Genomic DNA, 18,444 nt, shown 5'->3' on the forward strand with positions numbered 1-18,444 from the left:
ACCCCTAGAGAGCACGTTGCCACGTATACAGCCGTAGATAAGGTGCAAAATAATATGAGGAAGGTGTTTGGTGGGGTTCTTATGCCGGCCGAGGATTCCAAAAATCCCAGTACAATTTCTTGCTCAGGGGTACAGGAAGATAATTTCAAGGTTCCTCTGGATTGTTTTCTCAACATGGTAGATTTGGAAGCTCAAGGAGAAGAGCTTGTGGAAGAGGCCAGTCAGCGTCAGGTTCAAGAGGTGAGTACAGAGATTTCTTTTGGTTTTTCCCAGGGAAGATTAGGTGGTCAGTTAAGGCTATTTCAGGAGGAATGGAAAAAGATCACAAGAGATCCATGGGTTTTGAAGACAGTCCAGGGGTTTGAGATAGAATTTATAAGTATTCCTGAACAAATAATAGAACCAAATGAGTTAATTCTTTCACAGTAAAAGATGGAGTTAGCAGACAAGGAAATAGAAGCACTGTTGTAAAAAGGTGGCATCTGTTTGGTAGAGGAAGAGATGAGAGGTTATGTGAGCACTTTGTTTTTGGTAGAAAAAAAGGACAAAGGGTGGAGACCAGTAATACATTTGAGAGGATTGAACCAAAATTTAGTTGACAGGCATTTCAAGATGGAGGGAATCCATCTTTTAATTCTGTTGAAGGAGGAGAGTCAGACGTATTTGCAGTTCAGATGGTGAGGCAAGTTATACCAATTTGTTTGCCTTCCTTTCGGTCTTTCTTCGGCACTGGTATTTTAGGAAGGTGATGAGAGTTGTCATGGCCTCCTATTTAAGAGAGAGAGGTTACAGGTTAATTTTCTACTTGACAACAAACACAAAACGGTGGAGGGGGACCTAGGGGAGATTTAAAGACCAAGCTCTGGGTACTATCCCCAACAGAACCAATATACAACAAAGGTACCAGAGGGTCTCAGGTAAGTGTGCCCATATACAAGAAACCAGACCAGAACTCACCCTTACAACCAGGTAATGTCACAGAGAGCTCTCCGTGGACGAGGACAAATACCCATCAGTCACCATTCGGATCCGCCCTTCATCATTTGGGATTTTATCCGTACCACCCGTCAGAGATTATCGGTACTCTCCTAGGAGGTCAACCCGGTGGTAGGGGGTATCCTCACTAGAGTAAAGAGACGACAGTGTGGTGTACCACTCGATGTGGGTGAGTGGTAGACAAGATGGGACTGGGGTGTGCAGTGCAAAGGAAGGTGTGAGGGAACAAAATCCAAAAGGAGTGGATTTAAAATTGGTTAAGAATAAGCACCAAGCAAAGATTTATTCTAATTGTGCTTACCGTACCAATGTTAAAAATAGTGCGCCTGCTGACTGACCAATTATGTGGACAGTCTCAGGACAGTGTGGTCGACTAGTTTCAGCAATTCAACGACTCATTTTGTCATTGCTTTCTTCAGGACCAATAACTTCAAATAAAAACTACTACACCATGTGAAAATAGTAACACCCTGAGAACACACAACAAGTGCAGACAGTCACCTGTACGTTCTGGGTGTCCTTACAGTCTGTGCAAAACACTAGACATGTAAGGTAAGATGGCCTCACCCCATCTGGCCAGGACGCCGGCCAGGAGTACCGACGGTTAGAGCGGTGCTTCATTCTTCCCCTGAGCCACAGCCAGGTGGGGTGAGGCCATCTTACCTTACATGTCTAGTGTTTTGCACAGACTGTAAGGACACCCAGAACGTACAGGTGATTGTCTGCACTTGTTGTGTGTTCTCAGGGTGTTACTATTTTCACATGGTGTAGTAGCTTTTATTTGAAGTTATTGGTCCTGAAGAAAGCAATGACAAAATGAGTCGTTGAATTGCTGAAACTAGTCGACCACACTGTCCTGAGACTGTCCACATAATTGGTCAGTCAGCAGGCGCACTATTTTTAACATTGGTACGGTAAGCACAATTAGAATAAATCTTTGCTTGGTGCTTATTCTTAACCAATTTTAAATCCACTCCTTTTGGCTTTTGTTCCCTCACACCTTCCTTTGCACTGCACACCCCAGTCCCATCTTGTCTACCACTCACCCACATCGAGTGGTACACCACACTGTCGTCTCTTTACTCTAGTGAGGATACCCCCTACCACCGGGTTGACCTCCTAGGAGAGTACCGATAATCTCTGACGGGTGGTACGGATAAAATCCCAAATGATGAAGGGCGGATCCGAATGGTGACTGATGGGTATTTGTCCTCGTCCACGGAGAGCTCTCTGTGACATTACCTGGTTGTAAGGGTGAGTTCTGGTCTGGTTTCTTGTATATGGGCACACTTACCTGAGACCCTCTGGTACCTTTGTTGTATATTAATTTTCTACTTGGACAATATTTTAATTATGTTTAAGGATACAGGGGTGTTGAGGAGTCAGTTGCAGAGTACGATCAGTCTTTTGGAGAAGTTGGGTTTTTTAATCGACAAGGAGAAGTCTGTTTTGATTGCGTCACAGAGTAAGAAGTTTTTAGGATTCATTACAGATTCAAAAGAAGAGAGTTTGAATTGTCAGTGAAGAAGGTGAGTATGATACAGAAGGAGGTTGTTTGTGTGTTATGAAAATATCTGTATCTTTAAGAGATTTGGCAAGAAATTTGGGTTCGTTTTCTTCTTCAATCCAAGCGATATCTCCTGGTCCTTTGCATTATCATGCCTTGCAGAGAATGAAGGCGGAGGCATTGAGAAAAGGTTTATGGTATGGGGACAAAGTGAAGTTGGATTTGGATGCAAAGGAAGAAATAGGTTGGTGGTTAAACACTTGGATGTATATAATGGAAGGGCGATTTTTGGTTGCGTTACGGATTTTGTCTTAGAAACTGATGCCCGTGGCTCCGGTTGGGAAAGAAGAAGACAAGCGGTGCATGGACAGATTTGGAGAGGAAGTTGCACATAAATTGCCTGGAATTATCAGCAGATTTATTCACATTGAGGAGTTTCAAAAAGGAGATCCAGGGAAGTACAGTATTGTTAAAGATGGACAATATTTCAGCAGTTTGTTACATAAACAGGCTGGGAGGTTGTAGGACAAAGAATCTTTCGGATATTGCAAAAGGGTTTTGGAGTTTTTGTCTGGAACACAAGTTTGCTAAAGAGCAGAGTACCTTCCATGGAACTTGAATGTAGTTGCATATGGGAACTCAAGATATGTAAAAGACTGCAGTGATTGGATGCTGAAATGGGATAATTTTGCAAAGATAGAAGAGAGGTTGGGTCCCTTAGAGGTGGATTTGTTTGCAACACGAATGACATGTCAGAAGGTGAGGTATTTTGGTTGGTTGCCAGATCCAAGAGCGGAAGCAATAGATGTGTTTTAGCAGAGTTGGACAGTAGTGAGGGGGTATGCCTTCCCTCCTTTTGCAGTGATACAGAGGGTACTTCTGAAGGTGAGGAAGGAGAGATGTCAATTGGTCCTAGTGACTCCTTTTTGGGTTTCCCAGGCATGGTTTCCAGGGGTGTTGGAATTAGCATGCAAGGTACCTCTGTTGATTCCGGCTTCGAAAGGTTTGTTGACCAACAAGGTAGGAGAGGAGCATCCTCTTGTTTTGGAAGGGGTATTGATCCTTCTTGTTTGGAAGGTGTCAGTCGGTCTGGGGCATTCAGAGGACGTTCGCTAGGGGCTGCAGAGTTACTCATGGAGTCTTGGGCCCCAGGTACTAGGAGAAGGTCTGCTGAGGAAAACTGGTGCTGGAGCCTGGCCCCATGGGCAGTTGGAAGGAAGAACTCCCTGACTGTCCCAGTATGCAGAATTGCGCCAGGAGAGGAGTCCAGGACTAGTAAGCAGAAGAACTGGGCCTCTGCACGAGGAGGAGAGAGGGCCAGGAGGAGAGCCAGGGGAATGGCTGGTGCAGGGAGATAGTGAAGACAGCTCCCTGCTGAATCCACCCTCTGTGAGACTAGGAGGGCAATAGGAAGTGCTCTCAGTGGCTGGGGTGCACAACCAGGAGCAAAGATATGCCAAACTCGTGAAGATCTGTCCCCTGGGGGCTGAGATATGCCCCACAGAAGGTAGGCGACCTTTGACCTCTGGCAGACTGGCGAAGAAGCGCGTGGGGCTCCGCCGCCGGTCCAGGATATGCCCCCAGGGTGGGTCAGGTCCCGGGGGCTGCCACCAGAAAAAGAAAAGTCCGGGAGCACCGTAGCGTTCCCTGTGAAAAATGCCCCAGTGGTGTGCCAGGAGCCCACCCTTGCCCCCAACGAAAATGGAGACGGGAGCACCATCGCACCCCCTGGGAATGGTTAGAGGTGCCCGGGATCCCATCTCTGGGCCCTAATCGCATAAGATAAGTCGGGGAGCGTTGTCGCGCTCCCTGTGAACATGCCCCCGTGAGGTGCCAGGAGCCCACCCTTGTCTCGGGCAAAAGTGAAGCAAGTTCCAAAAATTTGTATAGCGCACTACTCACCCAGAGGGTCTCAAGGCGCTTGAGGGAGGGAGGTGCTTTACTTATCGAATATCCAAGTTTTTAGTTGCTTTCTGAAGGAGAGGAGAGAGCAAAGTTGGGGAGCGCCACCGAGCTTCCCGTGAATATGCCTGGGGACCCAGGACCCCATCTACAGGCCCAAATGATGGCGGAGGTGGAGGGAGTGCCTTTGCAACCCCTGGGCAGCGGGAAGGCGGGTGAGTGCTGTCACGCTCCCCCGAAGACTGGGGAAAGCCTTGTGTCTGCCTGCTGAGCGAGCAGACCAGAAGAGCTGCGCTGGCTCCTGCGGCCACACACAAGGGTGCGGGCCGGACCAGAAGCCAACCGGAGCAGCCGGGGGTGGTCTCCCCGGGCTGCACTTACCTCCCCAAGTGCCGGAAACTGCGGGGTGCCCCGGGTGGGACCGGGCCCTCGTGAAGAGGAACTGAAAAGGTGTGGAGCAGCCGAGGGTGGGCTCCCTGAGCTGCAGGACTCACATGGGTGTCCGTGTGGGACCGGAACCTCCAGCAAAGCCAAGACGCGACCAGAGGCCCACAGTGTGACTCTCTCAGGGCAGCGGGGGTGCCGCTGCTATGATATTTACGAGGCAGGGGAGCCTTGCCCCATAATGCCTTGCAGGTCCAGACCGGCCTGCAAGGGAGAACCACCTTTCCTCGAAATGGGAGCAACGAAGTCTCCCCCAGCATGAAGATGTTATGTTCCTCTCTAAGTCTCATGGGGGACTTAAAAGAAACAACCCCTCATGTGTTCAACTAGCAATTAACTTTCCCCTGGGCTGGAACATTTGCTCTACAGCTAGCGGGTGCCTTAAGGTTTGCTTCAATGTGTGGAAGGCTGTGCTGGGGATGTCTGGAGAAGAGCATCCCCTGGAGGTGAAGAGGTGCAACTTCACGAGATGTTGCACGTGTAATGATAATTCATAAGCAAAGTGGGGTTATGTTGCCAGGCATTCCTACTAGGGTGTCTGGCTGTATATGCTTAATCCAGTGATTTTAACTGGGATGCCTATTAGGGGCTGTAATTGAAATGCATTATAAATGTTATCAACTGTGAGAAGTACCTCATTTAAAGTGATGCCTAAACATGTATTCTTGCTACTGCGTTAGGAGAAGAACAACCCAGACTGTTAGCCACTAAGATGTAGAGGTGCATACTGTATGGTCAGTATGAGATGCTCAGTCAGGGTTATGTGTCTCCAGGGCAGGTGTGCCTATTTGTATTGAGAAGAAGAAGAAACTTTATTGTATAGTTAATTAAAACCATTACAAAAATACAGATATGATAATATACTAAAAACACACTGATGTGAGAATAATAAAATTTAGAATTGGTAATAAAAACAAGTGTCTTTCTAGAGTAAAGAATAACAATTTCCATGTTCAAGATTTTGCCTATAATCTTTGTTTTTTCTCAAAATGTTCGATAATTTGATTGATCTACAAATAAATTGGGGGTCTGTGGTGCATAATGTTTTTATAATCGCAGATCTACAGGTACGTGTTCCAAACTGGTTGAACTTGGCTTTCAACCAATTCCTATTTGTATTGATTGTTGAGATGATTGGGTGAGTCACCACTGGGATGGTGCCTGTGGGTCCGGCCCTCGCTCCAGGTTGTTTCAACCCACAGCATTAAGGGGAAAAATTATGTGCATACATGGGAGTGGTAGTACTCGACCCTACCTCCCTGCGGGAGGGGTGGAAATGTTATGCAATGTCACAAAGTAATTCCAACAGCTTGTATGTATATTTGTAAATTGTTGCAAAGTATTGAGTAGTGTGTGTGCTTAAAAAATTTACTCTTACTTTTATAAAGCAAAGTACAGACTGGACAATCAATTATTGAGTGTTATTACGTGTAATGGTGATTACTAGCCTACACCACCTCTCTTGAGTAAGCCTTAGACTGCTTTGCAACGCTACCCTCTAAGAGTTCAGCTCTACAATAAGGTGTTTGGTTCCCAGTGAAGGACAAATGTGACATGTTATTTGTGCAGGCCTCACAGATAATGCCTCGTTTTCCAACAGGGTTTGTACGTTTTTTACTTTAATGTTGTTCTTTGTTTACAGATGCTCAAGTGTAATGTCAGGAATCGTGGATGAGTGAGATGGGGAAGAAGGAGGGTTTATCTTCACAGTTTCGCATTTAAAGAGGCAGAACGTTCTTTGCTAGAGACTTTTTTTGGTTCTTTTTTATTCTAATTCTGGATTGCTGTTGTAATAAGTGTTCTTTAAAGGGGCTGCTCAGGAGTGGCCTAATAAGGGAGATTATGCATAATGCTAGCCTCCGTGTCTTTAATGAAATCCTTATTCTCTTGTCATGTTAATCTGAGAATCACCATTGTCTCATTGGGCAAAGGGTCCTTTGGCACAGAACTAAACTTCCAAAACTGCCTGAATGAAGTTGGCCTGTGGATGCAATCAAACCACTTAAAATGCAGTGCAGACAAAACGGAGATCCTGCTTTTTGGCACGTCTAGCTGTTTTTCTCCAACTCAATGGTGGCCGAACTCTGTAACCCCCCACCCTCCCCCCGCACAGTGAAAGTGGCAAGAAATATAAGAGTGACATTTAACACCTCGCTCTCCTTCTTCTCTCAAGCCCTTGCTGTGGCAGGGACATGTTTTAGCCTAATAAAATCCCTAATAAAATTAATTGCCAGAAAATCAGCTGCTTTTGCTCTTATTCCAGATTTGATTACTGTAATAGTCTGCAGCCAGGCTCCTCAAAACAAATACTTCATGAACTTCAGATGATGCAACATGTGGCACCTGACTTGTGCTGAAACTCCCCAAATGAAGTTCTGCTTCCACTGCTTTTAAAACATTAGACTGGCTACTGGTACACAAAAGGATTCTTTTTAAGATTATTTTACTGGTCTTCAGGGTATTAATAGCTGTCAGACCGAAATACATGATGTCCAGATTCAAGCACAACACAACCCAAAGAACCTTGAGATCCTCTCACATGCGTGTTCAGGATGGCTTCCTCTCCCAGCTAGTCCCTTTGTGCTCTCTGGCCATGATATACTTTGGGCTTGATGTGCATTCTCCTTTCCGCCTTTGACTGCAATCTGGAGCTTTGTGTTCTTTAAAAGTCATGTAGCGTGAGCTTCAAGTTCAAGTTCAAGTTAAAAAATGTGTATAGCGCACTGCTCACCCAGAGGGTCTCAAGGCGCTTGAGAGAGGGGGGTGCTTTACTTATCGAATATCCAAGTTTTTTGTGGGTTTTGGAAACAGGTTACAAACAGCAAAATTGGTTTAAAACCCCATAAATAAGACTTACGGTTTTATGGCATTTTGTTTGTGACATTTCGTCTATATTTATCCATACTTATTTTTGGGCTATGAAATTGGTATTTATCCATAATAATTTTATGTTTTGAGAGTAAATGGGGTCATAAAATGGTATATTTCCACATTTATTTAATTGAAAAACACACACTTATTCTTTGATGCCTGTTGCTTTTTAGTGAATTGAGCAGCCAAATGTAACAAAACACTACACTGGGAAGAAAATATTAGCATTATATACAAATATATGTTAACATTCCTGTATTTAGGAGAATGTCATGGTGACTATCTGCTTAGCAATTGGTCTGGAATTCATGAAAGACAAAAAAGTGAGTCATTCATAAGAAGAACCATTTTCTGCATGTTTCCGCTTTTAAAAATAAATACACACAGTAAATAGATTGGTTTTTTGATATGTATTTATCTGTAACAATCGGTATAAAGGGAAAACTGTAAGCCTTATCCATAATGAATCACTATTTGGAAGGGGTGTCTTTAGTGTGTTCCTTCCAAACAGCCATTAGTTAAAGTATTTATCAATGCCTTGTGACCGAAACCAGGTCCCAAAACAATGACATTTTACCTACACCTCAAAAGAGGTGGTAACCCTTTTGCAAATGAGAAGGGAGTCCCCCTAACACTCCTTCTTCTCTATGAATGTTTAAAAAAAGTTTGTTGGGAAGTAGGCAGTGGTACATGGGAATGGAACACTGCCAAAAGATAAACAAAAACCAACAAAAAACCTTTTCTTTTGAAATGCAGCCCAGTTTCCTTTAAGGAAAACAGGCTACAGTTAAAAAAGGTTTACGTAGTTTAAATGAGATCACAGAGATGGTGGTCCACTGATCCCAGCAGGCCATCATCCCTGTGATGGAATTTAACTTTAGTGAGTCACAATTTGCAACATATTTAATGAATGTTGATGAAATAGGCCAAATTGCACCTACTATATTTGTAATTGTGTGAACTGACCCATTCGTACAAAGCTCGGTGTGCAAATGTGTTTCCCTCCATTCACAAAAAGTCAGTGTGACCACTTTTTGCCAAAGGAAATTCTTTACATCGGCCCCTGTAGGAAAGTGGAATATTATGTGGTATGGCTGGGTGGCCTTACCATGTAATATTAACACAATACACCAAAGATGGTCCTTAGATTCACACTTATAAATCCTTAACTCAGTTCTGAAAGAGTGCCAAAGAGCAGCCAGTCTTTACTAGAGTAACATGTGTTAAGCATTTCAGAGAACCAACATGGACCATAAGTAATTGACACCACTCGAGAGAAATCCAACACCAATTTATTTAAAAAAGAGAGTACTTTTATCTTTATTTAGACACCAAAACAAACAGAATATCATACATATAACAAGGGGTGATAGATTTTTTTATGCAACATTAAATCAGTGCAGTAAAATACATAGACAAAATAACATTGAGGTCAATGGCAAAATCCACGAGTGACAATCAGGCACTTAAAGGTCCAGTTACTTGGAACTCCTTAGGCATAAGGTCATGCAGCCCCCAGGACCAGGCCACCTCAATCAGATCAATATTACCTAGCCTGTGCAGTCCGGGTGCAGAGTTGTTCTGGCTGTCTTTGGTGCTGAATGGGAGCCATGAGTGGGGCTGTTTTTAGAGCTTAAATCGTGCTGCAAGAAACACAATGTAAAAACACAGCAGGTACACAGCTGCTAACGTCAGATGATGGTTGCACAGTGTTCTCTGTAGCTGCAGCGGTGAGCGCGGGTGTCGGTTACCGTTCTGGCAACCAATAAGCCTGGGCAGCGGTAAGCACAACAAAAAGCTTTGAGATCTTCCCTACATCGAGGGGAGTAACTTAGCAGCCTAAAACTTAGGGGCAGGCAAAATTACAACTTCAACAATGCACTGGACCACCTGGATTTGAGCGATCTCTCCGAGGGCCCAATGGCCAGCAATTGTTTAGATCTGGTGAACGTTTTTACCTGTAGTTTGCAGGGCACTATTGCCAGTAGTCCAGAGGAGACTAAGGGTGTTTCTGACTTCCACAAGAGTCCCTCTCTTTGGGAGCGTTGAGTTTTGGCCAAGGGCGAGAGTCATTAACTCAATTCCAAGTCTGTTGCTTCAGAGACATAGTATCCCTCTTTGCTTTGTGCTGGAAGGCAAGTTCTGTTGTGTGGGTGTGGGAGCTAGTAAAGCATAATCAAGGGGATGAGCTCGCTCCGCCAATCCAGCTCACCCTAAGTTGGCAGGGTATGCCCAGACATGGGTCCCTTGCTCACTTTGCCACTGGATTTAAGATAGCCTGGTTCATGAAGGCTGTGAGCCCGAAACCAGTCCCAGGATGCTTGTTTCCGGTCCAGGGAGGACATGGCTTGGCAGTTCGGGCTGGACTGTTCGCATGAGGCACAGGGTCAGACTGATTTGCATATGGGCGTGTCTGAACTAGGGCGGCGGAGTGAGCTAAAGAATGATGATGTATTAAACCCAGACTAGTTGACTGGGGGTGACTGCTTGCAATGTTCAACACTCCGTCCATCATCCCCTTTTGTTTTGCTTTGTTATCCCTAAGTTGGCAGGGTATGCCCAGACGTGGGACCCTTGCTCACTTTGCCACTGGATTCAAGATAGCCTGGCTGATGAGGGCTCTGAGCCTGAAACCGGTCCCAGGATGCTTGTTTCCGGTCCAGGGAAGACATGGCTTGGCAGTTCGGGCTGGACTGTTCCCATGAGGCACAGGGTTGGACCAATTTGCATATAGCCATGTCTGAACTGGGGTGGCGGAGTGAGCTAAAGAATGATGATGGATTAAACCCAAATCAGTTGACTGGGGGTGAGTGCTTGCAATGTTCAACACTCCGTCCATCATCCCCTTTTGTTTTGCCTTGTGGGAGCTGGTAGCCAATGGGAAGCTAGCCCCTGCAGCTAGTCCACCCCTGAGGTGACCACATCCAGTGGTGTAGGTCACGTTTGCTAATCAGAGCCCACTATTTCTGCCTTGGGAGAATGGTAGAATTCAATTTTAGGTGTACAGACCAGGCTGCCCACCTTAGAGGTGTGACCAGCCTTCCTGGGGGTGTTCACCTCCTACATAGCTAATTTCACTCTTGCTCAGGTGTTAGTACTCCTGCGGCAAGGGGAGGGCTATTTACTCCTCAGGGGGACAGCTCAAATGCATATCAGAGGCAGTGTAGCCTTTGAAGGTCTCTGCTCCGATGTTCCAATTCACTAGCCCTCTGAGAAGGAGGGAGGTGTGACCTTCTTCCTGTTCAGCCTTTCTTTCTGACTCCTGAGAGTGATCACTGCCTGGCATGAGTTCAGAATCCTTTCTTGGTGGCAGCAGGCCTGGGAAAGAGTGGGCTAGGGGAACGCTACTATAGGGACATATCGGCTTGCACTTACATGTCCACACATTTAATATAATGCACCTTGCCTTGTGAGATGAGAAGGCCTACTTTAGGGGTGCCTTACACACATTAAAGTCTGTGTAGTTTACTGTGCCACACATACTGAGGGCACAGTCGAGTTTTAGCAGTTTGCACTGTTCCTACAGTCTGCAATGACAGGCCTATTGTTAGTAGTTTACACAGGTCGTCCAGGGTGGTACAAAAACTTGCTGCAGCCCTGGGGACCTCTTCACCACCAATGCCATGGGTGCCCCTGGTAGTATATTCTAGGGATTTATAAGGGGGTAAAGCTTTTGCCAATTTAGGATTACCAAGTTGAACATAACACTTTGAGTAGATTGCATAGGCACTGGGGCCTGGGCAGCAGACTCCAGTGTACTGTCAGAGTCATAACCATCAGCATGTGGAGCAAAAAGTGGGGGCGACCATACAACAAGGGATACTTTCCAACATGACCCCCCACAGACAGAAAGTGATTAACAACTAACCTACCCCCTGGCAGTTCTCATAGTCTAAGTGGAAAACATTGAAATGCTATCTGCATTGGCATGGCCAGTCCCTGGTCTGTGTTCCTCTGTAAAGTCCATACCATGTAGGGAAATGGACCACCTCATCAGTTTAGGGTTTTCTTCTCTCATCTCCATCAGCCATCTGAGAGGCCTGTCCCAAACAAGTAGGGTCTCAGCTTCCTCATGGACCAAACCACAGCAAAGGGTTTCCTCTCAATGGCACTTCATCGCTGCTCTCTAGAGAGGAGTTGCCTGCTGATATAGGCAACTGATTGATCCTGGACATCATCATTGGTTTGTGTTCACACTACAGCAATCCCATGTTCAGAAGCATCTGTTTAGACTACGAATTCCTTTCCATAGTCAGGTGCTTTTAGTATTGGTGCAGAGCTCTTTCAGGGTGTCAAAGGCCTTTTGGAATCCTGTGGGTTGCATTAAATTCAAAGGCTGCTTCAGTTCAGTGGGTGGGAACACATTAGTCCCCTACCCCTTTACAAACCTCATGTAAGCCAAGGAATGCCCTGCCTTGAGTCTAAGTTTTGGAAGCCTCCCTGTCCAGAATAGTCTGAATCTTGGATTTCAGCGGTTATACTTGGCCTCCAACTACAAGGTGGCCCAAATACACTACAGAACTCTGTCCTATCTGGCCCTTACTGGCCTTCATAATTAGGTCCACCTGATGTAGGCCCTCTAACACTTCCTTGAGGGGGACCAGGTGATTCTCCCAGGTGGAGCTAAAGACAGCTATATAATCTAGATATTCTGCTCTGAACTCATCCAATCTTGAAAGGTCTCTATTCACCAACCTCTGGAAGTTGGCAGGGGCATTTTTAATCCAAAAGGCATCCCTTTTAACTGTTAGTGGCCTTTAGTCGTTGAAAATGCTGACCTCTCTTTTGCTCCCTGTGTGAGTCCAATCTGCCAGTACATTGATGTTAAATCAAACATACTCAAGAATGTGGCTGCACCTAACTTGTCAATCAATTAATCTGCTCCTGGAATGGGGGCAGCATCAGTTTTGGTAACTACATTGAGACCCCTGTAATCCACACAGAACCTCATCTCAGGTTTCCCATCTTTTGAGTCAGGTTTGGGGTCCAGTACCACTGGGATACCCCAGGGACTGTAAAACCTTGCTGACCTCAATGTTAATGCAAGCCTGAACTTGGTCTCACAACCTGTAAATCCTTTTTCTGACAGGGAGGCTTTCACCAGTGCCCACATCATGGGTATACCATGTTGTCTGACCAGACGTCAAGGAGAAGAGCTCAGCAGACTGACCTAGGACTTCCTTGCAATCAGATTGCTGTGTTGCAATGAGGGTGTCAGACAAGACACACCTTCAACTGACCCATCCTGGGGGTTGTTTGACAGTAGGTCAGGGAGGGATTCACTTTCCTCATCCTGACCTCCATCATTCACCATTAACATGGTCATATCAGCTCTGTTCTGCTGGGGTTTTAGGCAATTTACTTGGAGAATTCTGTGAGGACTCCTTGGTGTGCCTAATTCAATGAAATAGCTGGTGTCCCACTTCTTTTCCAATATTGGATAGGGCTACGTTCACTTGTCCTGGAGTGCCATCGCAGCCACTGGCTCCAACACCTACACCAGCTGACCTGGTTGGTACTCCACCGCCGGTGCTGACTTCTGGTCATATCGGTGCTTGATATGCTCCTGGCTGGACTCAAATCAAGAGTACCCAGTTGTCAGCCCATGTTATCTATGGTCCTCTATATATATAGTAGTTTCCAATTGGGAACATTACTATAGGGACATATAGGCTTACACTTATATGTCCACACCTTAAATATAATGCACCCTGCCTCCTGGACTGAGGAGGCCTAATTTAGGGGTGATTACAAACATTAAAGGCTGTGTAGGTGAATGTGACACACATTTTGCACTGCTCCTGCAGTCTGCAATTGTAGACCTGCTGTCAGTAGGTTGCATGGGTCTCCCAGGGTGGCAAAAAATCATGCTGCTGCCCTTGGGACCCTTTTATCACCAATGCCCTGGGTACCCCCGGTACCATATCCTGGAAAATTATGAGAGGATAAAGCTTTTGCCAATTTGGGATTACCAAGTCCGTCAGTTTTAGGAGAGGGCACAGGCACCGGGGTCTGGGCAGCAGACTCCAGTGCACTGTAGAGTCATAACGAAGCTTTGAAAAAAAAGTGGGGGGTGACCATGCAAAAAGGGTACTTTCCTACAGCCTCTGTGCTTCTTAAGGCTGTTGAATAATCACATTATTTTCCATTTTGGTTTTTCTCTTGTTAGTTCCAACAGACACTCTCGGCGGTTGTGTATTCTATTACTCTTCCATAACATGACATAAATAACATAATCTCTACTCTACATTTCAATGTTGTTTAACAGTTGGTAGTGGTTGAAATAATACACACATCTGAATGGGCAATCGAGTACCAGTCGTCCTACTCTTCATATTTCTCTAAAAAAGTACAACTTTTCTTCTGTGACCTTTCAAAATTATTAATGTTGTCTAATGCATTTTAATGTAAAAACAAAAACTTGACCACACATCATTGCGAAATGACTGTCAGCAGAGCTATGGAAAGATGTAATCTATGAAAACAAAAAACAACTGATGTGTTTCTTTTGCCACACTGTAGCAGCACCATTTATTTATCACCTGTTTTTTTTTATATATTTCAGAAGTACTAATCGAAGCTGTTTACTTCAGCGTTGATCCTTACATGAGGTACTCTCTTTTCTATTCTTGAGCCAAGGAATTGTTTTCTTCTACAAAATGTTTTGAGACTGCTGCTGTATTTAGTGTTTAGCTATCTGATGTCCTCTTGGCTGTTTAGTTTTAGACCCTACTCGTAGGTGAAATGCAAATAAGGAGTCAGGAGCAAACTCATGTTTGTGCACTGCTGTGTCGGGCTGACACAGTACTCAGCATATCCCTATGTATTTTTATTAACAAGACTACCTCAGGAAAGTCAAATCAGGAATACACAAAAATTGGCGTGGTGCCCTCAGAAGTCTGCTCTCTGCTCAATCAGCTGATTTACAGGTCATTAACGGAGACCCAGTGGGTTCCCTGTGTGCTGCTAACTGTGCTTAACCTAAACTCCAGGCAACTCCAAGAATTGGACGAGGATGGCTTACTCAAGTAATTGACATGCTTCATCATTTGCCACTTCAACCCACCCTGGTAAGATGGTACCACCAGGTGGACTCAAACTCTGAATGGGGCTTTTCTGTGCAGTGATTTAGGTCCAGTTTTGTGAGTTTAAAAAACCTATAGGATAAACCACTAAAGTTTCCCTTAATTTGGTGGTATTTCTGGTTGATTAAAAAGATTATCAAGTGGGTAAATACAAGAGGCATACCTAGGGGTAATGGCCTATATGCAACACTATATATGATTAAGTATTCATGCCAACATGTTTCTGCCTTTCTTAAGATGTGGGTCTAAGGTATTCAGCAGGGCAGTGTCTACGTCTCCCTACACAGCAAGTAGTAAGTGTTGAGAGATCATAGATATAAAGATAGAACCTTACCTCTCAACTGGCATCGTTATACCTGACAACCTATGAGACAAATACAAAAGCAGCAACACGATATTTTATATATGAAATAAGCAAAAAAACTGAGTTAACTTGGCTCACTACAGCCCAAAGGCTAAACGCCACAGAAAATAACAATAAAGGTTATATAGCACTGTTAGACAAATAATCAAAGATGTGTGATCAGGTGAGTAGACTATATTCAAACTGAAGTATAAAATATAATCAGCATAGTGTGTTCATGTGACCCATTCAGTAAACAATTGGAAAGCAGGGAACATTTAAATACCTATAGATATTTATCTAGGTGCTTCATGGTCTGTTCTGGGTAGGTCTCTCCTGTAGTCACACTCTTGGGTCACAGTTCTTTTAGTGATGTCAGTATTTATCAGTTGTGGAAGAGGTACAATGACGATATCCTGGTGATCTGGAGAGGCATATCCAGACAGAACTGCACAGAAACTATAAAGTAGAGAGAACATGTGAAGATGTTAAGTAATAAACCCAGAGAGAAAAATTACCTGGAAAGGACTATCACAAGTCCAAGGAAAAGAGCTCTGAATAACAATAGAGAGGCTCTTTTGGAAACATACAAACAACTTCAGAAATAGGACCCATCTGTTTAACTACTTACACCCCAATCTCTAACTCAGTAACAAATCTGGTCATGAAATACTTGGGGATACTTAACACTGGGAATTTAAAGATGAAACGACCAATCTTAGCATTCAAATGTAGTCAGAACATTTGAGATGTTGTTCCCCCAGCCCCAGAATGAAGAGAGTGGAGTCACAACAGACTCTGGAACCTCCCTCCCCCCATGGGCCACCATCCGTGTGGAGCCTGTGGAGTATGTCATTTTCCAAAGAAATGTACAGAGGTGAATGGTGGCCTCCCTCACCTTGAAGGTTGCAACATCATACAAACTGCAACTCAAGGAATGTGATAAATGTGTTGAGGTGCCCTTGTGGACTCCTGTATATAAGGATGACCTCCCGAAAAGTAAGGGTAAGGATAACAGAGCAGAGAAGCACAATCAGTTGTAGGAAAGACTACACCAAACTGACGAGACACTACATAGAAAAGCAGCACACCGAAAATAACATGGAATGTAAGGCTCTAGAAAAATTGGAACCGAGAAATACCGAAATCACAAAAGCACTGTTCAGGTTTGAACAATGATGGGTGTACCGCCTTCAAACTGATTCTCATGGGCTTAATGATGATATTCCATGGGTATCATTGAATAGAAGATAGCAGTACACTGGATAGCACTTTTGCGTTTATCATCAAAAAGTCCCTAGTATTACTTGCATGGATGAAACATTCTCTACCAGTACTATTAGGAGAGGTGTCTTTGCAACCTCTGTGAGGCCGAGGGAAACCGGGCCCAGTCTTATGAATACATATAGGATTATAGACGGTAACACCCTTAATATGGATGCTCTCTATGTCGCCCCATATTATAGCATAGGAAACATTACGTGCAAAAACGTTATATGCCCAAACTGTAAATAGGGTGAGAGACTGCATGTCCAAGAATGCAGTACAAGAAGTGGAGGTGACGGAGGAATACGGAAACAATGGACCCGGAGTGACATCTACCACATACACGGAGTGGTATGACATGACTTTCAGAAACACACGCATGGATGTAAGTACTTCTGGGGTAAACGACGCTGACGAGATGCATGGCCTCTAAATAAAGCTCCCAGTTTGGCCGTACCTGGGACTGGATCGGGAGACTCTACCGAACACACAGACTGAGCGTGTGACATCACCCGTTCCGGTCCAGGTTTCCTCTTCCACTCTCTGGCTATTGACATCAAAACAGGTGTGAATGGTGAATTACCGCAAAATACCCCCCACCTGATAGCTTTGAAAGCTAGGTTTTCCCTGGCGAGCGGCCAGGGCACCAGACTGCTGTTAGAAGGGGCCCAGTAGGAGATGAATGGGATCTCTGCCTTGACAAAGTAAGTCATACAACTGGAAACTGAATATGGAGACACTACGGCGCTCAACTAAAAGCAGTAGATAGGTTACTTAACATTCTCTTGAGTCTCTCTCAGTACCTAAGACAACGTAGTTTTTAATTTATTTTGTTTACTCTGTTCTCTCTCTTTATCTAACTAAAGTAGTTTGTCTCAGTACCTAAGACGACCTGGCTTGGTTGCTTGTTTGGTTTCTCTGCATTGCCTCCTGATACTGAACTGATCAGTGTGGGGCAATGTAGCCTTTACACTTCTCCAGCATTTTCCCATACTTTTGGTACTTTTTAATCTCTGTATTATATATTACCTCATGACCCAAGAGTGTGAGTGGGTCACCCAGGCCCTCGTCACCAGCCGACTGGACTACGGAAACACCCTCTACGCCGGAACCACAGCCAAGCTACAGAAAAGTCTCCAACGCATCCAGAACGCCTCCGCCCGACTCATCCTGGACATCCCCTGACGCAACCACATCTCCACCTGAGGGACCTGCACTGGCTCCCCATCAACAAGAGGATCACGTTCAGGCTCCACACAAGTCTCTCCACGACCTGGGCCCCAAGTACCTCAACGACCGCCTGACCTTTCACACGCCCACCCGCCAGCTACGGTCTGCCAGTCTCGCCCTCGCCGCCGTACCACGCATCCGAAGAGCCACCGCCGGAGGCAGATCCTTCTCCTACCTGGCGGCCAAGACATGGAACTCCCTCCCCATCCACCTTCGGCTGACCCAGGACCACCTCGCCTTCAGGAGACAACTCAAAACCTGGCTGTTCGAGCAGTAGCGGACCCCTTCCCCAAGCGCCTTGAGACCCTTCCGGGTGAGTAGCGCGCTATACAAGTGTCATGATTGATTGATTGATTGATTTACTACAGGAGAGACCCACCCGAACAGAATATGACGCACCTCGCTAAATAGCTCTAGGTATTTACATTTTCCCTGTTTTCCACTTGTTTACTGAATGGGCACATGAACACATTATATATTGTACTTCAGTTTAAATATAGTCTACTCACCTTCTCACACATCTTTGATTATTTTCTATCAGTGCTATATAACCTTTATTGTTATTTTCTGTGGTGTCCAGACTTTGGTCAACTACTGTACTGAGCCAAGTTAACTCATTTGTTTTGCTTATTTAATGTATAAACAATATCTTGTTGCTGCTTTTGTAGTTATACCATTAGTTGTCGCCTATAACGATACCAGTTGAGAGGTCCTATCTTTATATGTATGTTTTCTCAACACTTACTGCTTGCAGTGTAGGGGGACATAGACACTGCCCCAATGAATACCTTAGACCCACG

General features: G+C 44.9%; 1 protein-coding gene across 2 annotated transcripts in view; it reads left to right on the top strand.

The window, feature by feature from the left end:
- The window catches only part of LOC147727410 (prostaglandin reductase 1-like), a 437,573-nt gene that overhangs the window by 42,737 nt on the left and 376,392 nt on the right, over window positions 1-18,444 (top strand). For both annotated transcript variants that reach the window (XM_086961489.1, XM_086961490.1), the window contains exon 3: window positions 14,286-14,331. In XM_086961489.1, coding sequence (XP_086817615.1) covers window positions 14,286-14,331 — 46 coding nt within the window. The remainder of the gene's footprint in view (window positions 1-14,285; window positions 14,332-18,444) is intronic.

Source organism: Lissotriton vulgaris, chromosome 3_1 (genome assembly GCF_964263255.1).
Source record: "Lissotriton vulgaris chromosome 3_1, aLisVul1.2, whole genome shotgun sequence".
In the NCBI taxonomy this organism is placed as follows: domain Eukaryota; kingdom Metazoa; phylum Chordata; class Amphibia; order Caudata; family Salamandridae; genus Lissotriton; species Lissotriton vulgaris.